This window comes from Diabrotica virgifera, chromosome 4 (assembly GCF_917563875.1).
Source record: "Diabrotica virgifera virgifera chromosome 4, PGI_DIABVI_V3a".
NCBI lineage: Eukaryota > Metazoa > Arthropoda > Insecta > Coleoptera > Chrysomelidae > Diabrotica > Diabrotica virgifera.
This window is the reverse complement of record NC_065446.1, coordinates 176,041,474-176,068,638: the sequence shown is the minus strand read 5'-3', so window position 1 is coordinate 176,068,638 and position 27,165 is coordinate 176,041,474. Positions and strand designations below refer to the sequence as shown.

General features: G+C 33.6%; 1 protein-coding gene across 4 annotated transcripts in view; it reads left to right on the top strand.

Annotated features, from left to right (window-relative positions):
• The window catches only part of LOC114342489 (putative fatty acyl-CoA reductase CG5065), a 269,687-nt gene that overhangs the window by 228,516 nt on the left and 14,006 nt on the right, over positions 1 to 27,165 (top strand). For all 4 annotated transcript variants that reach the window (XM_050648568.1, XM_050648570.1, XM_050648569.1 and 1 more), the window contains one exon: positions 8,355 to 8,621. In XM_050648568.1, the coding sequence (XP_050504525.1) occupies positions 8,355 to 8,621 (267 nt within the window). The remainder of the gene's footprint in view (positions 1 to 8,354; positions 8,622 to 27,165) is intronic.

The following is a 27,165-nucleotide window of genomic DNA, read 5'->3' as shown; positions in this document are numbered from 1 at the left end:
GTCCATACGCTAAATAAATAATTCTCGTCTGAACTGTGACGGCATTTTTGTATTTCTAATGTATTAGGTATATAGTACCTATCCAAAAAACGCATTTGCAACCAGGCTAGCCAAGTGCCCTGACAAAAACCTTATTTCTTCACCGATTTCGGCTTGATGACTATTTTCTGCTTCGTGATTTTGGAGTATCATTTCGAAGACCAATTTCCGATACTTGGAAAATACTTGAAAGATGGTGAGGATATACCCAGGAACTGTTTGGAAAATAAAACAAACCCTTATTAAATAAGGCGACCACTGATAGCGATCGAAATATTACAAAAGATGACGTATTTTATGCAATAAAATTAACAATACACAATAAAGCTCCCGGCACTGATTAAGTACTAGAAAATATACTCAAATTGATCAACCAGAATCATATCAATACTTTTAGTTCATTTCTAAAGTAAATAATCAATATCATATTTACAAATAGCCCGATCAAAGCATACAAAAGTTGAAGAAAACCCCAAAAAAAATAAAGGAAGGATGAAAATTTGGGAACGGGAACGGAGCACTTTTCGGGGAAAACTCATTATAACTTTTTTAAAGTTTAAAAGTTTTAAAAAAACGTTTATTTTTGGTTTTTAAAAAAACTTCTAACATTAAAATTAAATGAGTTACACTCAAAATATTACCGGTTCCTTTTATTTTTTGGTAAAACGAATCGCGAAAATAACCCCCTAATTAGCATTTAAAATAAAATTAATCGTTACCGCTTCACAAGTTACTTTGCTTATGTATTCTTTATATGATCTATAAGTTTCATCGGTTCAAAGTGGTTATTTTTAAAAAGCCTGTAGTTAAAATGGCTCGAACTGGCTGTAGTCAGTAATCACCAGTGTATGCAAATTTTGAACAGCCATAGCATATAAAATTTTTGTCTAACAGGAAAACAAACAAAGAATGTGAGTGTAAGGATATACTTCTATTATATGATTTCAACGAAATAAATATACTTTAAACATTTTATTTTTATTTTATTTAAATATTAAACTAATTTTAATGCTTAAAGTTACTTAGAATTAGTCATTTTATCCAATTCCGGACATATATTGAATGTATATTTTTTCACCCCCGAGACGGGGGTACACCCTCTATTTTTGTAAAACGGAGGAGATGTAGAATTGTAAACCTTTTCTTATATAATAATAGACAATTTCATACCTATTCCCAAATTCTAATCCTTTCTTTATTTTTTGGGGGTCAGATTGTTCTTTGATCGGGCTAAAAGCGTTGATTGAATACACGAATGTGTATTCGTGTATTCAATCAACGCTAAAAGTCATACATTTTTAATTTACATTCCTGAAATTTCAAGTTTTTAGTTACTCTGTTTTCTAGACTAATATCAGGTTTAAGTTATGGTAGGTACATACGGTGCACTGGAATAAGTGTTACCCCCTTATTAACTTATTTATTTTTAGCATATAAGCAAAACGTTCGGACAGGTCGATTTTTAAAATAATCATAGTATATTATAGCATCAATGTTTCTAACTTTACGAGATCCCTCTTCAGGCGACAGGCATAACTTTGATTTTTTTAAATGGAAAAGTACATCATGTGACACCTCATTTAAAATCCTTTGAATTACTGATTACAAAAATGTATATTACTTTAATCCTTTTTGAGAGAGTAGGCGCACAATTTCGGTCGAAATATTTTTAAATGCATTCAGTTTTTTCGAATCCTGAGAAAACTAATAAGTATTTTTGAAAAATTTAAACGCAGAATGAAATATTACAGTATTATCGATGGTCGAAACTCCGTAAGAACTTCTATAATGTTTATTTTAATAAGTCACTGGTATGAAAAAAACAGAAAATTTAGTCTGATTTTTAACTTCAAATATATCATTCGAAAGCAACTTTTTGTTTATTCTAAGGGACTCTTTGCCTTTGGTAATAATGTAATCTTTCATTCTGCGTGTTAATTTTTCAAAAATACTTATTAGTTTTCTGAAGATTCGAAAAAAATAAATGCGTTTAAAAAGAATTCAACCGAAATTTCGCGCCTACGTTCTAAAAAAGGATTAAAGTAATATACATTTTTGTAATCTGTAGTTTAAAAGCTTTTTTCGACAACCATGTTAAAAATGCTATTTTTAGCACCCCATAGAAGCGTTAAAATGCTACTTTAAAGCACTAGTGCTTTAAAATTTTTAAGGCACTGCAGTTAAAAGTGAATTGTCAAATTGTGAAACGTCAAAATATTTATATTTCATTTATTAACATTAATATTAATAGTACAACTTGCGCAATTTGAAAAAAGTGGTTTAAAAGGTTTTTTAAAATTTAATTTAAACTTTATTATTGCATTTTTAATACGTTTGTAGAAAAAAAACTATTAAAATTTGTTAGAATATACAACAATAAAAGTAAGATGTTATTCTATAGTTGTTATGATTTACGTACTGACAGTATAGGCAGCTTTGATGTAATGTCAAGAAAAATATAAAAATGGAATGTCAGTCAAGTTCAAGTAAAAGTTTTTGTAGATATTGTCCTGTAATTGAGAATGAATAAATTATAATTGTTGATATATAAGACGTCTGTAGAAAAAATATTGTATGATATACGTGTTAAAAAGTACATTTTTAAGGCACTCATGTGAATTGCAGAATGAGCGAAGCGAATTCGAGCAAAGCGAAAACTTTCACATGCGTGCCTTAAAATTGTATCTAATACTTATATCATAAATAACTATTAAATGAGGTGTCAAATAGTCAAATGATGTACTTTCCCATTTAAAAAAATCAAAGTTATGCCTGTTACCTGAAAAGGGGTCGCGTAAAGTTCAAAACATTGATGCTATAATATACTACGAGTATTTTAAAAATCGACCTGTCCGAGCGTTTTGCTTATGTGTTAAAAATAATGAAGTTAATAAGGGGGTAACACTTATTCCAGCGCACTGTATACAGGGTGAGGCAAATAAAGGGCCTATTAGAAATATCTCGACAACTAAAGGCAACAGAATCATGAAAATTGGAATAAAGGGGTTTTGAAGGATGATCTATTACAGTGGAACCTCGATTATCCGTCAGGGCACCGGACCAAGGGTATGACGGATATTCGAGAAGACGGTTAACAGAACATTAAAAAAAAACTTAATTGATCAAACGACTAAGTGACACAATCAATGTTCGAATTTGAATCAAACTGAATTATGGTGACACACAAATATTGACTGTAAAAATTATTTTGCTGTTGCTGTGCGTTTTTATTTCGCCTTGCGATTCTAAAAATAGAGCACTAAAAGAACGGTATCATTTATCATTAATCATTACCTATTTAAATTGAAATCTAATCCAGAGCCCTGAATAAGAACAAAAATTATTTACATAAAAAATACGGTGGTGGCATAACTGCACGTGTACATTTTAACGAATTTCGTTTGGCTTATCGCAATGCTCAAACAAAATGAATTGATGACTAAATTTTTACTTCTCTATCTAATTAGCCTTCTTCGGTCCATCTTTGGACATAGGCCTCCCCAATCCTTTTCCATTCTTCTCTGTCTGTCGCTACAGTTATCCACCTAGAGCCCACGTGCTTCTTGACATCATCTGCCCATCTCATTTGTGGTCTTCCTCTGCTTCGTTTATATTGCCACGGTCTCCAATTTATGAGAATTTTGTTCCATCGGTCTTCCTTTTGTCTTATAGTGTGTCCGGCAAATCTCCATTTCAACTTTGCAACTTCTTGTCTAACATCCCTAACTTTGGTTTTCTCTCTTATCCACTCGTTTCTCTTTTTATCCAATAGTTTTATGTGCAACATTTGCCTTTCCATTGCTATTTGCGTCTTTATGATCTTGTCCATGTTTGCTTTTGTAAACGTCCACGTTTGGGAACCGTAAGTGAGAACAGGGAGTACGCATTGATTGTATACCTTGGTCTTAAGATGTTGTGGATATCTTTTGTTTTTAAGGATGTAGCTTAGTTTTCCAAATGCCGCCCATGCCAGTCTAACTCGTCTTTTGATCTCTGCTGTTTAGTTTTCCTTGTTAAGTTTTATAATTTGACCCAGATATATATAATCATGAACTTGTTCTATTTCATCTTGTCCGATCCTCATTGTGATGTCCTCATCTGTATTTGTTATGATTTTGGTCTTGCTGTAATTCATATTAAGGCCTATCTTTCCGGCTTCTATGTCGGGTTCTTTCATCATTTCAAACAATTCTTCTTTTTTATCGGTTATCAATACGATGTCATCGGCGTACCTCAGATGGTTCAAGCGTTGTCCACAAATTTTTATACCTTTTTCTTCCCATTCTAATCTTTTAAAGATATCTTCCAGAACTTGATTGAAAAGTTTCGGTGATATTGTGTCACCCTGTCTTACGCCTCTATTTATTTGAATTGATTGTGTTCCTTCGTATACTTTAATTGTTGTTGTGGCATCTTTATATATATATATTGGCTATATTAGGTCTGTATATCTGTGGTCAATTCTGCTGTTAATCAAAGAACTTTTCACTGCCCAATGTTCGACACTGTCAAAAGCCTTTTCGAAATCTATGAACGCTACATATAGAGGGATGTTGTATTCATTTGCTCGTTCTATAAGGATTTTCATACTTAATAAATGATCACTTGTGCTAAATCCCTTTCTAAAACCAGCTTGTTCTTTCGATTGGTATCCGTCGAATTTTGTCGTCAATCTGTTGGTTAAAATGTTTGTTAGGAGTTTATACATTACATTGAGGAGTGTTATAGGACGGTAGTTTTTTATATCTGCTTTGTCCCCTTTCTTGTGTAAGATAATGGTTACGGATTCCTTCCAGTTGTTTGGGATTCTTTTTTCTTTTAATATTTTGTTAAAAAGGGAATAGAGAGTATTAATTACCACTTTTCCACCATATTTCAGCATCTCTGTAGTTATTCCATCTTTTCCAGGCGATTTGTTGTTTTTCATTTCTTTCAATGCCTTCTTTATTTCTGATTTGCTTATTTCTGGCTGTAATTCTGAATTGACATTTTTTATTTTCGAGTTAAGTTGGGTTTTTATTTCTTCTGATGGTTCCTTTTTTGTTTTATATAACTCTGAGTAGAAATGTTGGATTATATTTATGATGTCGTCTTTAATGTTTGTTTCTACTCCGTTTACGTCTTTTATTTTGTTTATTTCAAATCTGCCGAGTTTCGGTCTTAAGCATTTCATATTCTTGTTGTTCTGTATTACTTCTTCTATTTTTATTTCTTGTTCTTTTCTCTTAGTTTCTTTTATCATTTTGCTTATTGTCTTATTGATTTCTACATATTCTATAGATTTCCTTTTGCCTTCTTCGACAAGCTTTCTTCTTTTATCCATAAGCTTCTTTGTTTCTTCTGATACATAGTTGTCCTTTTTAACATCCTTTTTTGCTATTTCTTTTCCTGATGTAACCATCGTTGCTGTAAGTATGTTGTTTATTTCGTCTATATCTTTATCATCACTGTCTAATTTTTCGGTGAATTGTTCTTTTAACAGGTCTTTGTATTTCTCTTTATATTGCCCTAGTTTGTTTCTATCTACTATATCCGAGTTTCTTATTATTTTTCTTTTCATCTCATAGTTACCGTCGATATTAATTTTTGCTCTGACCTTCCTGTGATCGCTACCTGTTGTGAATTTGTTAAGAACTGTTACATCTTTAATGATATATCGTTCCGTGGACAGTATGTAGTCGATCTCATTTTTTGTGGACCCATTAGGGCTGATCCATGTCCATTTTCTTTGGGACTTTTTTTTGTAGAAGGAGTTCATTGCGTATAGACGCTTTTCTTCTAGGTAGTTCATCAAAGTAGCCCCTCTATCATTTCTCTGGCCGTATCCGAAATTTCCTATTTTAGTTTCTTCTTTGTTTAGTTTCTTACCCAGTTTAGCATTGAAATCTCCTATTACTAGTGTGAGACGATTTTTATGTTCTTCCATAGCCTTTGAAATATCTTCATAAAATAGTTCGATGTCTTCGTCATCATAAGCTGTCGTGGGGGCATATACCTGGATAATTTTAATTGATGTTCTTCTTATTTTGAGTATGACATAGGCGACACGATCTGATATACCTTTGATTATTTGAACATGCTTACTTATGGTTTTATTTATTATAAATCCTACTCCAAAATTACTATTCTTTTCATTTCCTTTATAATACAGTAGATTCCCGGAGTTTAGCTGTATTCGGTTTTCTTCTTTCCTTCTAGTTTCCGATAGGCCTATGATATCCCATTTTATATTTTTTAGTTCTTCCTCCAGTTCATGTACTTTTTCATCCGTGGACATTGATTTAATATTGTATGTCCCTATTGACAGATTGATAGATTTTCTTGGTTTCTGTTGTGTTCGTCTTAGTGGGTTTTTGTTTTTATCTATCAAGAGCGAATTATTGCCTCCCCCAGAATCCGTGAGGCAGACCTTTGAGGTGTGGGATTCAGAAATTTCCTTACCCACCTGGGGACCATTTCCGTTTGTTTTATTATTCGCCATGATAAAAAGAGGGGGGTAATGGCAGTTAAAACACCACGCTTGCCATGCGGGTTGGTGAGTTCTTATTCAGCCGCCCACTCTGGGTCAGACGCTGTTTGTAGCCGCTCACTCTGAGACAGACGCTACTGGTTTGTGAGATTATACTATCCCTAAAATCAAGGGTTGCCAGCTCCGCCATCTTCGCCGTACCGGAAGTATTCTTCGTCGCCTTGGATGCCGTTCTGGACTTCATCCGTGACCCTGGACAAGGGACCCTTAGCAGGTGCTAGCTTCCCGGGTCAGGAAGCTCCTGGAATCTGCAGGGGGCAGAGATTGATTCACTTTCCCTGATAGGACTATCCAATAGAATCCGAGGGACTCCAAAAGGAGTTCCTACCCGCTACCCGAAATTTTTACTTATGTAGTCAATATAACTTATGTATAGACCCTGACGGTTAACAGAGGTGACGGTTAATAGAGAGACGGATAATCGAGGTTCCACTGTAAATGAAAATATTTTCATCTCTTTGCAACTTCCGGTTATACCGGAAGTTGCTTATAACTTCGTTTTTTTAAATGGGACACCCTATATATTTTTACATTTTTGGATTCTCTTCGATGTCTTCTTTCTTAAAATATGAGGTTTTGTAATATTATACAGGGTATTCTAGAAGATAATTACGTTTTTTTATTAATTTCGTAGCAAAATTAACACCCTGTAGAATTGTAGTAGATAGTTTGACATCTAAAACTCTACTTACGTTCAAATGATTTTTAATATACTCTACTATTGTTAAGAATCATTAGTATAGCTAAATTTTTAATTTTAGTATACAGGGTTGGTCGAAACTCGGAATGAATATTTTCTGAGTTGTCTTAAATGGAACACCCTGTATTTTAGTATTGTAATGAAATGATATTTTATGGTACTTTTTTATTTCTTAAGCATTCCCTATACATAACTGCTTTAATTTGTGCTTAATTATTAATCGCACCAACAATCTTAACTAAGTAGGTATTTCGATAGCTAAACCATTATTGGTAATTTTAAGGACCAGTCTGGATTAATATGCATTTATTTCTGAAAAATTATTTGGGATTGAGTATTTTCACGGCCAACATAATAAAATTTTACGTATTTTTTGTTGCAATTAATGTTTAGCTTGAATCACCAATAACTAACAAATTAAAGCAGTTAGGTATAGGGAATGCTTAAGAAATAAAAAAGTACTATAAAAGATCATTTCACTACAATACAAAAATACAGGGTGTTCCATTTAAGAAAACTCAGAAAATACTCATTCCGAGTTTCGACCAACCCTGTATACTAAAATTAAAAATTTAGCTATACTAATGATTCTTAACAATAGTAGAGTATATTAAAAATCATTTGAACGTAAGTAGAGTTTTAGATGTCAAACTACTACAATTCTACAGGGTGTGAATGTTGCTACGAAATTAATAAAAAAACGTAATTATTTTTTAAAATACCCTGTATAATATTACAAAACCTTATATTTTAAGAAAGAAGACCTCGAAGAGAATCCAAAAATGTAAAAATATACAGGGTGTCCCATTAAAAAAAACGAAGTTATAAGCAACTTCCGGTATAACCGGAAGTTGCAAAGAGATGAAAATATTTTCATTTAATAGATCATCCTTCAAAACACCTTTATTCAAATTTTCATGATTCTGTTGCCTTTAGTTCTCGAGATATTTCTAATAGGCCAGTTATCTGCCTCACCCTATATAATTTCTTCTAACTCAAAGCAATGTCTTTTGGCAAGTTTCTGAAAATTTATTATATGTTTATCTTTAAGACATTTTATTGATTTAAACACTTTTTTAATTATAGGTTGGTTAAATTGGTAAGAAAAATTTATATTGCATATACTGTACTGGCTCCTTTCGTGTGCAATACATATTGGTTTTTAAATGATAAATATATAAACATGCAAAAGGATTTGAAAGAAGAAGATTCTGCATTTTCATTTAATTACAAAAGTTGGACCGACGAAGAAATGTACGAGTTTATCAAAGGAGGGAAACTTGGTATGGAAGTATATCTTTTTGGAGAAAAACTTGGTGTTACTGGATCGAAAGCTAAACAAAAAATGATGAAGTAAGTTAATATTTTTTCGCATACAGGTAGGCTATTGATTATGTTCAAAATAAGAAAGCTAAAAGGAACTACATATAACGTTAACGGGGTTCAGGGCCGTGTCGTGCTATGATGCGGCGAGGGAGTGGCATCAGGCGGTATGACAAGGGGGGCGGCAAAATCAGTAAAATAAAATGAAATTGTCAGATTGTGTAAAAATTTTATCGGAAACTATAGAAAAAATGAACAGTTACAGACAATATGGCTAATGACCAAATGAAAATTTAATGAAATTGCAGAAAATTTTGATATAAGTTCCGAATTTCCAGCTGAAAATGAAATTTGGGTCCGGAGAAAATTGCGTTTATTTGACTACGAAAAATCTGTGGACGAGCTCTTAACAGATGAAGCTAAATTTAAAATAAATTTGTTCATCAATAGTTTAGACATTGCCGTTAACCCTTAAACGCCCAAGGGTGGGTAAAAAATGTCCACCTAATGCATATTCCTTTGTAACATATTTATTACGTGTTTAAAAAATTTTCAAAAATTATTTATTGTTAAAAAGACAGCCCTTTATCGAATGTTAATTTGGTTCTACCGATATTTTTGAAAATAAAATTAATATCTTTAGGTAAATATGGGTGGGCACAAAAAGTACACCCTTAGTAAAACTTGTTACTAATGGTTTCTATATAATTTCTCGTTGGTAGGAACAAAATTAATATAAATATCGACGTATAATTACATAATCGACATAATTATCCGCCAATAAGGAGGCTGAAAGGAAGAATTTGGAGAAAATCGACAAATCTGAAGTACCGGCTTTTACTAGTATGTTAATTTTGATGTACATTGTAATTTTGTTATAAGGTTTGTAAATTGTTTATATTAATATTTTAGAAGATGCTGTGTTTATTAAGCATAAGATTCTTAAGTTTAATCCATTTCCAACCACCCTCAATAAATATATTAGCTATTTTCTAGGTGGACATTTTTTTCCCACCCTTGGGCTTACATGGAACCAAAAAAAGGTTGGGCGTTTAAGGATTAATTCTTTGATTAATCGATTTTCGCTTCTAGAAACTCATAATAAAAATTTTAAAATTTTATATGATATTTTTAAATTGAGGTACTTAAATATATGACAAAACACTAGAAAAATATTGTATGAATCTTCATTCCATACTTTCAATAGAAAAAAATATGATGATATAATGATCTTCTAAAATAATTACGTGATATATTTCAAATGATACCATACTCCATGAAACCTTTAGAGGTTTTGAACTATTTGTGCCAAAATGGAAAATGATCTAATTTCTTCATACCCAAATGTAGTTGTAAACTAAGAATTTTATTAACACGATAGCTAGTGGGGAAAGAAATTTTTCAAAATTAAAAACTATTTACGAAGCTCCATAAAACAAACAAACTAAAAAATTTAGCACTTATTTCAATAGAATTCTCACTAGCTGCTACACCTATCTGCCCCAATAGAATACACTAATCTGATTGACGAGTTTGCCAGAATCAGAATTAAAGTCAGAAGGGTAAAATTATAATTTTTGTAAATGTTACTTAATAGCATAGGCGCAAAATTTGCTTGCAATATTTTTTAAATCATTCCTTTTTTTTCAAATCGTGAAAAAACTAATAAATATTTTTGAAAAACTTAAACGCAGTTTGGAAGATTGCAAAAGGGCCGAAAGTCCCTTAGAATAAACAAAAGGTTTATTTTGGATGAGATAATTAAAATTAAAAATTACACTCAATTTTTTTTCACCCTGTATCTTGTAACCTATTCAAAGAAACATTATAGAGATTTTCAAGGACTTTCGGCCCTCGGTAATAATGTAATCTTTTATTCTGCATTTAAATTTTTCAAAAATACCAATTAGATTTCTCAGGATTCGAAAAAAAATTAATGCATTTAAAAAGCATTGCAAGCAAATTTTGCGCCTGCCCACTTATGTAGTGTTAATACATATTTCATTTAATTTAAAGTATGCTTTGTTTATAAAATAAAAGTTTTCGTTAATTTTGTGTAGTTCCTTTTAATAAAAATAAAAGATAAGTTTCAATTATATTTAAGGGTGGCATTTCGAAGACTTGCATCATATTGAAAAGAGGCACCGCACGGCTCTGACGGGGTTTTATTGTTTCATATAGTCAATGGACCTCAAATATGAAAAAACCTCGGAGTGCTACCATTTAAAGGGGTGCGTTTTTGAGAAAGGGGTGAGTTAATCCCTAGGCACAGAGTGCATTAGGGTGAGTTATAGGCACTTTTGGTACAAACACGTCTACAGAAAAATTGTGCCAGGTTAAATTTACTATGGAAATATTACCTTTTAAAGTCAAAAATATTTTTTTCACAAAAATATATTAAAGAAAAGCAAAAAAACACCAAAGAAAGAAATTTTGTTTCTTGTCCCATTATTTTTTTTCCCATTATTTTTAGGCATCGCTTCACAGAAAAAAAACTTCTATCCTTTCTCTTTGAAATGACGTTTGGTAAAAGTCTTTAAGATTTATAATTTCCAAAATATGATTTTTCAAAGTGTGTCACTCAGAGCATTGTTGTGTCATTTTGTATTTGGGTATTATTTTGCATACAATGTTCTGTAACGTTTATCTGCGCAGTTTTAGGTATATTCAATGGTAAATTTAGTAGGAAGAGAAGTCAAGTAGAGAGAAGATAGGAAGAGAAGTTTTAAAATGGTCTATTATAGAAGGTTGTATGACTATTTTTAAGCAAGATATGGTTTTTCAAAGTGTTATACTTTTAACGATTTTTAACATGTTTTACGATTATTTTTAAATTTCTCATTATAACTTTTTTAGACGAGCTGAACACACCCCAAAAAACGATTATTTCTCGAGATACTGACCACGAAAGAGATACTGACCACTGACCAAGAAAGAAATTTTGTTTCTTGTCCCATTATTTTTTTTCCCATTATTTTTAGGCATCGCTTCACAGAAAAAAAACTTCTATCCTTTCTCTTTGAAATGACGTTTGGTAAAAGTCTTTAAGATTTATAATTTCCAAAATATGATTTTTCAAAGTGTGTCACTCAGAGCATTGTTGTGTCATTTTGTATTTGGGTATTATTTTGCATACAATGTTCTGTAACGTTTATCTGCGCAGTTTTAGGTATATTCAATGGTAAATTTAGTAGGAAGAGAAGTCAAGTAGAGAGAAGATAGGAAGAGAAGTTTTAAAATGGTCTATTATAGAAGGTTGTATGACTATTTTTAAGCAAGATATGGTTTTTCAAAGTGTTATACTTTTAACGATTTTTAACATGTTTTACGATTATTTTTAAATTTCTCATTATAACTTTTTTAGACGAGCTGAACACACCCCAAAAAACGATTATTTCTCGAGATACTGACCACGAAAGAGATACTGACCACTGACCAAGAAAGAAATTTTGTTTCTTGTCCCATTATTTTTTTCCCATTATTTTTAGGCATCGCTTCACAGAAAAAAAACTTCTATCCTTTCTCTTTGAAATGACGTTTGGTAAAAGTCTTTAAGATTTATAATTTCCAAAATATTGTAGCGGAAGAGAAATCTTGGCCGATCCCCGTATAACAGTAAACACCTCGAGAATGACGTAATCGGATGTGCTAGGCCTCGCCGGAGAATTCTGGAAGGTACGTCACGTAGGCGGAACAAGCCGATAGCTCGAGATGGGAGTCGATTGTTCCAGAATAACAACTGGGTATAAATACGGGCATATTTTGTGAATAAGTTTAGTGTATAAGATAAATTCGTCTGTAACTTATATAAATAAAGTCGTATATAAATTACGAACCGCTAGTTTTATTGTAATTAGAAGTAATTACACTAATCACGCTACAGTTGGTGTCGGTGTTCGGTAAACTTAGTGCGATATAAATAAGTGAATTACAGAGAGACTTTAAAAGACTTTTGAACTTTATTCGTCGGGAATAACCGGAGTGCGTTAATTGTTCGGTATTCGGAAAGACTTTAAAAGACTTTTGGACTTTATTCGTCGGGAATAGTTAAAGTGCGTTGATTGTTCGGTATTCGGAAAGACTTTTAAAAGACATTTTGGAAAGTACGTGTGTGCCGACCAAAGATGTTGCTACGAGAACTTACAGTAAAACAGCTCCGTGAACAGCTAGAGGAACGGGATCTGGACAGCAGTGGGCTCAAGATAGTCCTACAAGCACGACTCGAGGAAGTCCTAACGAAGAACGGAGATGATCCAGAGACGTTCCACTTCCAGTCAGCAGAACAAGCAATCTTATCGAAATTAAAAACTGTTTCTGAAACGATTGATGATACTTCTAAGATAAGCAACGAGAAATTTGAAAGTGTTTCTCAAAAGATCGATGAAACTTCTAGACAGAACAACGAGAAATTTGAAAGTGTTTCTCAAAAGATCGATGAAACTTCTAGAAAAAGCGACAAAAAACTTGAAGAAGTTAGTAAAAAAAACAATGAGAAATTCGAAACCATTTCTCAAAAGATCGATGAAACTTCTAGAAAAAGCGATGAGAAATTTGAAAGTGTTTCTCAAGTAATAAAAGACGTTTGTAGACAGACCGACGAGAAATTTGAAGAAGTTTCCAGAACATTCGATAAGATACAGAAAAGTGTAGACGACAATAAAGAAATGCTAGAAGAGAAGATCAAACAACTAGAGAGCATGATAACTGATACAAAAGTACAACCATCAGTTAATGCAGTAGCTTTAGATCTTGTAGTGAAGGATGAAACACCGAGAGACGAAACATCGCATCATATGAGATTTAAATTACCACCATTCGATGGGAAGTCCTCTTGGTCCATATACCTTAGACAATTCGAAGCTATTGCGACCGCCAACCATTGGACCGAACAAGAAAAGGCTGTTTCCTTGACTGCTGCTTTGCGAGGTGATGTTGCAGATATATTAAGATCAATTCCTAAGGGTCAAGAAAAATGTTACCAGACCTTGTTCACTCGTCTAGAAAAACGCTATGGAGATGCCCATCTACAACAAGTATACAAAGCACAACTGAGAAATAGAAGTCAACGAGCAAGTGAGAATCTGCAAGAATTTGAAGCAGATGTGGCTCGTGTGGTGCGGTTGGCTTATCCGGAGGTGCCAGACAGCGTTTTAGAAGAAATTGCGGTAGACACCTTCGTCAATGGGCTGAAAGATAGTGAAATACAGAAAGCTTTACGACTAGCAAGACCGAAAGTTTTAGATGAAGCACTTGCTATTGCCTTGGAACACGAAGCAGCTAGCCAAGCTTCACGAAACAATGGAGTAATAGCCATGGAAAAAGGCGATAAGAGAAAAGATGAACGTTTGGTGGAAATGGTACGGAGGGTGATTCGTGACACGATGCCGAAGAGACGCGTGAAGAGGGCTGGAAGAGTTCGTTCAAATATAGATGCTTCCTCGATACGGCCATGCGGTGAAAGTTGTAATCACCGGCTTAGAGTAGAGGAACAGCGTTGCCCTGTGAGACGAACTACCGTAGTTAATGAACAATGGCAGCCCCAACAGTTACAAGACGCCCAAGAAGATGATCCATGTATAAAAAGAGTATTGGATTGGATGCGGCAAGGTGAGAGACCTAGTTGGCAGAACATTAGTGCATGTAGTCCAGAAGTCAAGGCCTACTGGAGCCAATGGAATTGCCTGGTACTAAAAGATGATCTTCTGTACAGAACCTTTGAGAACGATGATGGTACAGAATCTAAGCTTCAGTTAATTGTACCTAAAAGTAAAGTGTCAGAAGTATTGCGTCAGTTGCATGACGGTACATCAGGTGGACACTTTGGTATTACGAAGACTCTGCAAAAGGTTCGAGAACGGTTCTATTGGGTGAACTGTAAAGATGATGTAAGAAGATGGTGCCGAAAATGTGAACTGTGTGCATCCGGTAATGGTCCGGTTGGTAAAAAGAGAGCACCCATGAGACAGTACAATGTTGGAAGTCCTATGGAAAGAGTAGCTATCGACATTGCAGGTCCATTTCCAGAAACCGATGCTGGAAATAAATACATCCTGGTAGCCATGGATTATTTTACAAAATGGACTGAGGCCTATGCATTACCAAATCAAGAAGCTGCTACCGTTGCAGAGGTACTTGTTAAAGAATTCTTTAGCCGATTTGGTGTTCCCTTGGAGATCCACTCCGACCAAGGGCGAAACTTTGAGTCAGCTCTTTTCCAAAACGTTTGTAAATTGATTGGTGCCAATAAGACCAGAACAACACCCCTGCATCCTCAATCAGATGGGATGGTCGAGAGGATGAACCGAACGATGGGTAAACACTTGTCCAAAGTTGTATCTGAACATCAGCGAGATTGGGACCAACACATTCATTTATTCCTGATGGCCTACCGCTCGGCCGTAAATGAAACTACAGGTCAAACACCAACCTGCCTGATGTTGGGTCGTGAAGTTCGGTTGCCCTGCGACCTAGAGTTTGGCTGCGGACCTTCCGAGGAACATGTTGCAGGCGAAGACTACGTTGACCGCCTGAAATTACGAATGAACAACATTCATGAACTTGCCCGACAACACATCCAGATAGCCAGTGACAGAATGAAAGATCAATATGATTCTCGATGCAAGAATGAAAGCTTCGAAGTAGGTGATCTTGTCTGGCTTTATAATCCGCAACGTCGTCGAGGCTTATGTCCTAAACTGCAAAGACAATGGGAAGGTCCATATGAAGTTAAGAAGAAAATAAATGACGTAATATATAGAATTAAGAAGTTGCCAAACGGTAAACCAAAAGTTATTCACATAAATCGTCTTGCACCATATGCTGGCTCAAATGAAACAGAAGAAGCACGAGTCCTCCAACAGGAGATGAAAGATGTCGCACAGCCAAGTTTTAATCAATTTATGTCAAATTACGCAGCGAGAAAGAGTGCTAGATTCGGCGTGACCACAGAAGTTCAGCAAGATCTGTTTGGTGTTCCAGAAAACGTCTCTCTGGCCCACTGTGTTGCCCAAGACCTCGAGATGACTAAAGGAATATCGTCCGTATTCAATAGAAAGTTCGGCCGCCTGGACGAGTTAAGAAATCAGCAGCCTAAAATTGGAAGAGTACTGCGATTGGAAGATGGTCCTCGATCTTTGCTGTATATGGTGACCAGAAAGTCTTATACGGACACGCCAAGCTACGAGAACATATGGCGTGTTCTAACTAATTTGAAGAAAATCGTGTGTAATTATGACATCAAAAATTTGGCTTTACCAAAAATAGGCCATGCAGTAGAAAATCTGGATTGGAAGATTGTGAGAAGCATGCTTGAAGTGGGCTTCAGAGGAACTGGTGTACAAATCACTGTGTGTTGCATGAACCCGAAGATGTCGTACCCTTCAAAGACAGTAGACTGTTATTTCTTCTTGAAGGGTGTATGCAGAGCTGGAGAGTCGTGTAGATTCCGCCATCCTGGGCCTTCATTTAGAGTTGCTGATCGAGACGCTCAGATCTTAAGAGGGGAGCAGTGTAGCGGAAGAGAAATCTTGGCCGATCCCCGTATAACAGTAAACACCTCGAGAATGACGTAATCGGATGTGCTAGGCCTCGCCGGAGAATTCTGGAAGGTACGTCACGTAGGCGGAACAAGCCGATAGCTCGAGATGGGAGTCGATTGTTCCAGAATAACAACTGGGTATAAATACGGGCATATTTTGTGAATAAGTTTAGTGTATAAGATAAATTCGTCTGTAACTTATATAAATAAAGTCGTATATAAATTACGAACCGCTAGTTTTATTGTAATTAGAAGTAATTACACTAATCACGCTACAATATGATTTTTCAAAGTGTGTCACTCAGAGCATTGTTGTGTCATTTTGTATTTGGGTATTATTTTGCATACAATGTTCTGTAACGTTTATCTGCGCAGTTTTAGGTATATTCAATGGTAAATTTAGTAGGAAGAGAAGTCAAGTAGAGAGAAGATAGGAAGAGAAGTTTTAAAATGGTCTATTATAGAAGGTTGTATGACTATTTTTAAGCAAGATATGGTTTTTCAAAGTGTTATACTTTTAACGATTTTTAACATGTTTTACGATTATTTTTAAATTTCTCATTATAACTTTTTTAGACGAGCTGAACACACCCCAAAAAACGATTATTTCTCGAGATACTGACCACGGAGAGGTGACTGGCCAATTTTAGTCATCCTGTATGTTTTTGATGGTGCTGAAAACGAAAATGAGGTTTATTTTGAATTTCATGTGAGGGAACATTGTCAAAATCGCAATACCCCAAAAATAAAAAAATATATCACGTTTTTTGCGTTTACCTCGCTACAACTCTGTTCCATATTTTTTCTGAAATTTTTACGGTATATAGCTATAACATTTCTAAAGGCAACGATACCAGTTTCAAGCTTTAATTCTTATTCTGATAAAGGTTATGAATTTTTCAAAGGAAAAGGTGTGGATTTGTGCATTGCAAAGTTTAATCGCAAAAGTTCTGTGAGGAAGTTTAAAATTTTGCTTCTTAATTACCTTTATGTTAAATTAGAGAGTACAAAGAAGTTTTCTGGTAAGTTTTAGATCAAAATGTTTTATACAAAAAAAATAGTGCAACTTTTAATGTCGACATTAGAAATCCACAATATAACGCTTATTTTTCGAGATACTGACCATGGGTGGTGAATGGCTAATTTTGGCTTTAGATTATGTTTTTGACCCTGATGAAAACGAAAATGAAATTTATTTTAAATTTTATGTGGGGGTTTTAAATATTATGTGGGGGCTGATCTATAAATTCAGAAAAAAAATTGACTAACGAAATAGTTATCTTGTTTTTATCACCGTCTATTGAACTATTAGATTTATTGGGATTAGGTGGTAGAGGCTGTAACGGGCCAAATCTAAAAGGAAAGGTGTTAGAATCTGTAGGGGATTGTGAAACAGGAGTAGATACTTTCCTTTTTTATGTGCATTATGTTCAGTATTAATTCCACTAGGTCCAGGATGAGTAAAGTTTGTTGATTTTTTCATATACGGTCTTGGAAAGGTAGGATGAGATGACGTAATGTCATCAGATATGTTAGGTAGTTTTGGAAAATTTTCTTCAAGATTTAACAATATCGAAAATTTATTGTTACTAACAAATCCGGAAAAAGATGATTCTTTATACCTTTTTGCTTCTAGAAATGAGATTTTTTGATGTAACATAATGTTTTTAATTTTTTTTTTGTTCCTCATAAACGGGACATCTTTTGGAGATCGAAATATAATCTTCACTTTTACAATGTATACAAAAAGTTTTTTTAGTGTCGCATATGTGACTATCATTTTTAATTTCTGCACATCGTATACAAAATTTTTGTGTGCTCTTGCATTGCTTAGAAATGTGACCAAATTTCAGACACTGTATTGCCCTGCCTACAAATCTTTCTACCGGCAAATACACAAAATTAACTACAGTTCACCAAATATAGCTGAAAGTGTGAAAACGCGTGACGATCATGATGCGCATTTGTCAAACGACGGACCTCGCACTCGCACTGACGGTCCAGACCGTTTGTATGTGGGTTCTCACTACATTGTTAGCGCAGGCAATGGGAATTTCACACTTTTAGCTATATTTGGTGAACGTACGACATTAGTTAGCAAAACATTTCCATCAAATGTAACTATAATATTTCGTCTGGGGACGTATTCTGTTTTACCGTCTTTATCTACCTTTCTATGCATTCTTTTAATGTCGGTAATTTTAGCGGAAGAGTCTATATGTTTTTTTTAAATAATCAGTATCATACCTCGTATCTACATCATGAATTATTCCCTGGATTTCCAAGAGATGGTTAGGGATATAGGCTTTTAAATTTTCATCCTTTAACTTATGTGTTACTAAATGGTTTGCATCCAAAACAGATTTTAAAATGACTTTAACTCTATTTTTTCCCATAGATTTAATTTCTTTTCGGTTTTTTATTTTAAGTTTTTGATACAAAATTTCCCCCACCACCATTGGGTGTAAACGAGAAATGTTCTGATTATTTAAATTCTCGATATATACGCAACAATTATGGAAATCATAATTATTAGAAGAAATGTTATATTACTTCCTTTGTTTTGTCAGTGTTACCACCGGAATTCGCACCAATTTCCATGTCTTGGCCTGGAGAACTTGTAGCAACACTTAAATCGCATATTTGCGTCTTATTGTTATTTTCCTCCCCCATTAGGGGAGGTAAATCACATAATTTTCACAACAATTCCAAATATTTAGCCGATGTATTTACACAAAATTTAAATTATAAATATAAATATTGATTTTCAATCACCGCAAAAACTTATCTATCGCTTAATGTGGTTTTAAGGACCGTCTGTTTACTATACCGATGCCACAACGAACGCATTTTTAGGTTAAAATTGCGATTTTGACAATGTTCCCTCACATAAAATTAAAAATAAACCTCTTTCTCATTGTCAGCACCATAGAAAACATAAAATAAGACCAAAATTAGCCATTCACCGCCCATGGTCAGTATCTCAAAAAATAAGCGTTATTTTGGGTATGTATAACGTCTATATTAAAAGTTGCGCCATTTTTGTTCTACAGGGTGTCTCATTGGGAAACGGAAATACTTTGATGGTGAATAGAGGTCACCGAGGCCGTTCTAGGTATACCAAATTTTTTGCCCTACCGCCTTTTATATCCGAGTTACAGGGTGTTTTATCGATTTTGCTCATTTCTTTCCTAAGCCATAACTTTAGAACCACAGTGTATATTTTTTTAATATTTGGTACACATATGTCTCATTCAAATCCCAAACGACCCACATACTAATCACAAGAAAAATCCAGGTCCGGATTAACAAAAAATTATAAAGTAATTGTGACCTTAAAATAACACCCTGTATATTGAAATTTTTAAAATCTGTTTGCATATTTGAAAAGAGCACAAAAAACTAAGTCTAATGGTTCGCTTCGATTTTTCGGCCAGACAATTTTTTTACTTTAATTTTGAAATTATATTGAATTTTTTAAGAACTCAACATTTAAAAGCAGGTATTATTAACTTTTAATTATACATTATTAAAGTTTTCGAATAAATACTCATTTTAAAATAAATCAATACTTTTTGCCACACTGGAAAGACCCAATTAATAATCACAAGAAAAATCCAGGTCCGGATTAACAAAAAAACAAAGTAATTGTGACCTTGAAACAACACCCTGTATATGGACATTTTCAAAATTTGTTTGCACATTTGAAAAGACCACAAAAATCCGAGTTCATCGGTTCACTTTGATTTTTTGTGCAAAAATTTACTTTAATTTTGAAATTAAATATTATATTCAAATTTTTAAGAACCCTGAAATTAATAAGCAGGGTTTTAAAGCACTTTTAATAATAAATCATTCAAGTTAATGAATAAATATTAATTTTAAAAATAATCAGTTATTATTTAATGTGTTAAAAGGACTCACTTATTAATCACAAGAAAAATCCAGGTCCGTATTAACAACAAAATACAAAGTAATTGTGACCTTGAAAAACACCCTGTATATTGAAATTTTTAAAATACGTTTGCACGCCTGAAGAGAGCACGAAAAACTAAAATTAATGTCCCGCTTTAATTTTTTGTGCTGACAATTTAATGACATTACTTTTGAAATTATACCGAAATTTTTATTACGAGTTCCCAGAGTTCTTAAAAATTTCGACATAATTTCAAAATTAAATTAATTAAATTGTCTGTCCCAAAAATTGAAGCAAACGATTAAACTTAGTATTTTGTGCTCTTTTCATACCTATGTGCAAACGGATTTTGAAAATTTCAATATAAAGGGTGTTCTTTCAAGGTTACAATTACTTTATAATATTGTTTTGTTAATCCGGACCTGAATTTTTGTTGTGATTTGTAAGTGGGTAGTTGGAATGTCGTAAATAAGTATTGATTATTTTTAAAATGGGTATTTATTTAATAAATTTAATAATTTATTGTTAAAAGTGCTTTAAAAATCTGCTTTTTAATTTCAGTGTTCTTAAAAGTATCAATATATTTAATTTCAAAATTAAAGTCATTAAATTTCCTTCACAAATAATTAAAGAAAACCGATAAACTCAGATTTTTCATGGTCTTTTTAAACGTACAAACAAATTTTGAAAATTTCAATATACAGGGTGTTGTTTCAAGCTTTATGTTTTGTTGCTTTATGTTTTTTTGTTAATCCGGACCTGGATTTTTCTTGTGATTAATAATTGGGTCGTTTCAATGTGGTCAATAAGTATAGATTAATTTTAAAATGAGTATTTATTCAATATAGGTCGGTCTTGACGGTCCAGTTAGCTGGGGCTCAGTCTATCGACAAGTTTAGTGGATTTGCGATTTACGGTCGCTGGTTCGAGCCTCAGCTAGGTCATGAAATTTATAAAATGCCAACGCCGTAGTATAAAACTCAATAGAGTCTACGGCTTGGTCTGGATAAACTGGCGTCGGATCGGCCTATGGAGGAGCGGTACGGCAAGGGATAAGGGCTTGCGGCTTGGTGATACTCCTCCATAGATCCCTACCGAAGGGCGTTGACGCCTAAGAACGGTGTATACATACATTTATTCAATAGCTTTAATAATTTATAATAATTAAAAGTTAATAATACCTGCTTTTTAATGTCAGAGTTCTTAAAAAACTCAATATAATTTCAAAAGTTAAGTCATAAAATTGTCTGGCCGAAAAATTGAAGCAAACGAGTAGACTTAGTTTTTTGTGCTCTTTTCAAATATGCAAACAGATTTTCAGAATTTCAATGTACAGGGTGTTGTTTTAAGGTCACTATTACTTTATAATTTTTTGTTAATCCGGACCTGGATTTTTCTGGTGATTAGTATGTCGGTCGTTTGGGTTTTGAATGAGACACATGTGTACCAAATATCAAAAAAATATATACAGGGTGGTTCTAAAGTTATGGCTTAGGAAAAAAATTGGCGAAATCGATAAAACACCCTGTAACTCGGTTATAAAAGTCGGTAGGGCAAAAAATGTAGTATACCTAGAACCGCCTCGGTGACCTCTATTCACAATTAAAGTATTTCCGTTTCCCAATGAAACACCCTGTATAAAACATTTGAAACTAAAACATTTCAGAAAATTTCTTTGTACTCTCTGTTTTAACATAAACGTGATTAGTAAGATAAATTTCAAATTTTGCCACTCAACTTTTGCGATTAAACTTTGCAATTAACGGGTCTGCACCTTGTACTTTAAAAAATTCATAACTTTTACTAGAATAAGACTATAAGCTTAAAACAGATACCATTGTCTTCAAAAAGTGAGCAACATATAGTGTACAAACCTTAGGAAAAATATTAAAATGGACCAGATTTGAACTGAGTTAAACGCAACGTTTTACGGTAAAATTGCGATTTTGACAATATTCCCCCACCTAAAAGTTAAAATAAATTTCATTTTCGTTTTCAGCACCGTCAAAAACATAATCTAAGACCAAAATTAGCCATTCACCACCCATGGTCAGTATCTCGAAAAATAACCGTTATATTGGAGACTTCTAATGTCGATAATAAAAGTTGCACTATTTTTTTTCTATAAAACATTTTGATCTAAAATTTTCCAGAAAACTTCTCTGTACTCTCTGTTTCAACATAAACGTGATTAAAAGGTTAAATTTTAAATTTCGTCACTCAACTTTTGCGATTAAACTTTGCAATGCACAAATCCGCACCTTTTCCTTTGAAAAATTCATAACCTTTATCAGAATAAGAATTTCTGACAGGCGCGTTTTGTTTTATCGTCTTGCAGAAAATTTCAAAGTTAAATACAGAGCGTTTACTTTGTAATTTGGTATAGGACATTGAAGGAAGCGCTAAAATCGGCAACATTGCTTACTATTCCACTATAATATCGATGTTTAATCGTCCATCGGCAGATTCAAACCAATAATTAAAGTTTGGAAATTACTCATTTACAAGGAGTAGGTAACCTAATACGATTGTTAAATTAATACCGGCAGTGGTTATCTACATTATCGTTTATTGCTTACTTACTATTCCTCGTTCAGCCTTCCCCTCTCTTTAACTAATAATAATAATAATAATAATAATGACTTTATTGCTTTTTTTTCAAAAAAAAAATACAAACTAGACAAACAGTAATAATTATAATTATAATAAAGCAAAAGGCGACGTTCGCTCTTAGATGATGTTCCTAGAAACACCAGCCAAGAAGCGCTCTTCCACGTAACCGCAAAACTTTGAAACCTCACCGCTCAGCAAGAGTAAGCATAGTACGTTCTTACGATGTCAGTTGGACCAGTATAAAAACAAAATTCGACACCGATTGTCGGCACCGTTTGTAAAACATAGGCGGCGCAATAGAAATCAATGAGTAAACTTTTATTTTTAAATTATGGTTCAATATTTGTTAAACAGTAATAATGTTGTTAACTGTTCACATTTCTTTATGAAATTGACACCAAAGATAATTAAAAATACATAATACAAATGAAATTTAACGTGCTTATTAATTTGAGAACTAAAGAAATAAAACTACACTTTGAATATACACATAAAATACATGAAAATGAACAATTCCTCTTCCAGTCGAATTGTCTAATTCATGACTAATGAAGAGATCACTTTTACTACTGTATAGTATTTTTACTACAAAAGCGATATTACGTAGGTCAAAATTTTTGACGTAAGAGAACTGTCAAAACATTAGAATGTAACTCTTCATTATATCCATGTTTATAATAAACATGGCAATAATGAAAATTCACATTCTAATGTTTTGACAGTTCTCTTACGTCAAAAATTTTGACCTACGTAATATCGCTTTTGTAGTAAAAATACTATACATAGGACATATTTTTGACAAGTTGAAATATATCACTATCCGTGTGTTCAGAACTTGATTCGACACTTGTCGTGTTTATAACTACCACACCAATATTGGAAAAGAAGTGAAAGGCGCATTTTACACAACAGTTATCAGACCAATAATGACATAAATACGCGGCAGAAACACGACTTGATACAGAAAGGACAGAAAGAATGCTAGAAACAGCAGAGATGAAAATACTTTGAAAAATCGATGGGATATGGGAAGAGGTAGAAGTGCAGATATACGACAGATATGCAAGGTGGACAACATCAATAACTGGGTAAAAAGCAGAAGAGTATAATGGAACAACTACATGAGCCAAATGACAAAAAACAAAGTAGTAAGGACGGCGAGAGACGGTTCCCCAATAGGAAGACGATCAGTTAGGTCTGTATCCCGCGTATGAAAAAAAAAGTTGATTAATAGTAAGCTGAAAATTTGTTAATAGCTTAAACGGTGTCTAGTCGGATAAACTGTGATATATGAGAACACTGTAACAGGGGCAGTTTTAATTGTGGTTAAAAATTTGGAACGGTCAGACTTAAACTCTCCGAACAGAGATTAAACTCTCATGCAAAAATCAGACTGCTATTTATCAGCTGTCATAATTCCTGTCATTTGACATATTCTAAATGTTCCACTCATTAAAACGCCCATTTGGTGATAAATAGTAGGCTGGTTTTTGCATGAGAGTTTAATCTCTGTTCGGAGAGTTTAAGTCTGTTCTGTCGGACAAAATACATGTGCCGTTTTCGTGGTCTGGCCGTTCCAAATTTTTAACCTGTTCCACAATTAAAACTTCCCCTATTCCAGTGTTCCCATATATCAAAGTTTCTCCAACTACACACCCTTAAGCTATTAAAAAATTTTCAGCTTGCTATTAATCAACTTTTTTTTCATACGCGGGATCCAAAACTAAGTGGGAAGACCACGAAAACGATGGAATGACAACTTACTGGAGCCACATTGAAAAACAGACAGTCATGTCTACACAAGAAGAAGAAGAAGGAAAAGAAGAAGAAGACATTAATATTGGTGACAAAGCAAGATAATATTTTTATTTTACTTGAACTTGAGCTACAAAATTTTTCCAGATGTCACTTTTGACTTGTAAGTATATATATTGTATTAAAACAGAAAATAGTGAAGAATTACCAAGAATGATGGAAGCACTAGATAGTGAATCGACAAAGATGGGACTGAACATCGCTTACAGTAAAACAAAAGCCATGACCAATCAACAAGGAGAACCAATAATTACAGTGGCACAAACAAGAATAAAGCAAGTAAAAGAGATATTCTAGGACAAATCACTAAATTAAATAAAAAAAATCAGACCGAAGAAATAAAAAAAAAATAATAAGATTGGCCTGGGCATCACTCGGAAAACTGTCTTTTATTCTAAAGGAAAAAAATACCCCCAATACCTAAAATCAAGAGTCTTCAATCAATGTACACTCCCTCTCCTCATATATGGCTCTTAGACATGGACACATACAAAGGAAAATATGGAAAAAATAAAAATATGAAACATGAAAAATTCCATTAATTACATTATCCAATCAGCGGACTGAGCAAATTGACGTCATTAAATCTCGCATAATATATGGGACATCCTGTATAAACAATACAGTTTCAGTATAATACAATACAATAAAATTTAAAATTGATCATTAAAAGTATATAATACTTACAAATGCAATTTAATGTGCATATTCATTTTTTAAGTACTAAAGAAATGAGACAAAAAATGTATTATAAAAATAAAATAATTGTAAGTTATGACGACGACACTGTTTATTTAGTGTTTATATTGCTTGCCGCCTTTGAAACATGAGAAGGTATTTTGACCAGATAACGATATGATTTGAGCCTAAGCACTTCCGAACAATTTGACCAATTACTCTTCAGTATTGCCCAATAAGATACGTCAGAAAGTAGTAAGCCACACCCGCGTCCATGTGGACTAATACAAGGAGTGATCAATTTTGAAGCAAGCAAATGTTTATATGGTTTATCTTTATTTCTATGCTCTTCGTAGAATTATTGACCGGACCCCAAAAATGCTTCTGGTCCAACTGACATCGTAAGAACAGTAAGCAAGTAGTGAGGTATGGCATTTCATTTAATATAGAGATGGAAATTACCGCTATTTAACGGTATCGTTCCCAACGTTACGAGATATCGCCGTAATAGGTGACAGTCACCTATTATTTTGTCACCATATTACCAGATGCATGTTAGATAATTCACGTTGTCCCGTCCCGTTCTCGTACATGCGTTCTTGACTTGCCGGGCCGAAACGACGAGCTATTTCGTTACTGTGAGTAACTTCTAGTCAAAGCGACACTTTGTCACTTTTTTGTAACGATTTGCTGGTGTGGTGCTATCACACACAAGATAAAACAAAAATATATTATTTATTTGTCAAAGAGTAATTACCCAATGTACAACATTACAAAATAGTAAGGTATACAATTTTAAAATTTAAATAGTTAAGTACATGCCATAAAGTTAAAACTAACATAGACAAAATAAACAGTGAACGAAATGACAAAATAATTCCTAATAAAATGTAAATTATTTCTTTATGCCCTACAGTGTTCAGAAATGGTACAAATATACCACCGTTTGCGTATAAACAATATCCCAATCTGTCATAAAACTCCTGCGGACAGATGACAGAGTCTCTGCTGTAACAGAATTGGAGACGTCTCTTATTCGAGTTTTTAATTCATCCAAGATTTGGGCTCTAGCCTCAGGATGATCGTAGATGGTGTTTTTTAAATATCCCCAAAAAAAGTCCAGGGGTGTAAGATCTGGAGATCGCGCAGGCCACTTAATATCACCTGTTCCACTGATAACTCGATTCGGGAAAGTATTGTTTAAATACTCCCGAATTATTCGTGCGTTGTGAACTAAACATCCATCTTGATGGAACCAAACATTCTCCAGATTTATATCGGGAAAATTGATAATAGCGGGAAGAACATGATTCTGCAACAAATCGAGGTATTTTCTGCTGTTCAAGTTGCCCTCAATAAAAAATGGACCTATTATGTCGTCGGCTTAGGGACACATAAACCTAACTACATTTCGGGTAAGCCGACGATGTAGTCTCCTAAAATACCAGTCCAGACGTTAACTTTTTGGACGTTAAGTTCGGCAAACAACACTTCTATGCCTGGTTTTCCCGAGCCCAATACCTTGTAATGGAAGGATCATGTCTCCCTACTAACGAAACAGAAGATTTATCAGTGAACAATATGTTTTTAATAAAATTTGGATCATCATTAATCTTCGTCATTAGATTTTCACAAAACTCCATTCTTCGAAAGTAATCGTCTGGATAAAGCTGCTGCGTTTTTACATATTCAAAAGTCTTGTAAAGTCGGTTCGCTAAACTTAGACACAACTGGCTAGTGATTTTAATAAGTAATTTTGACAATTTGGTAAAATTGGCAAAAAAATAATTACTAAATAGTTAATAATTACTAAATACTTAGTTAATAATTTTGCCAATTTTGGCAAAATTGGCAAAAAATAAAAATATTACCTACTAAAATCACTAGCCAGTTGTGTCTGAGTTTAGCGAACCGACTATAACCGTGCTTTTTCCATACTTTAGTTACAGTAGCATTGCCAACATCCAACTCTTGAGCAACGTCTTTACTTGAATGTGTTGAATTTACGTCGATTG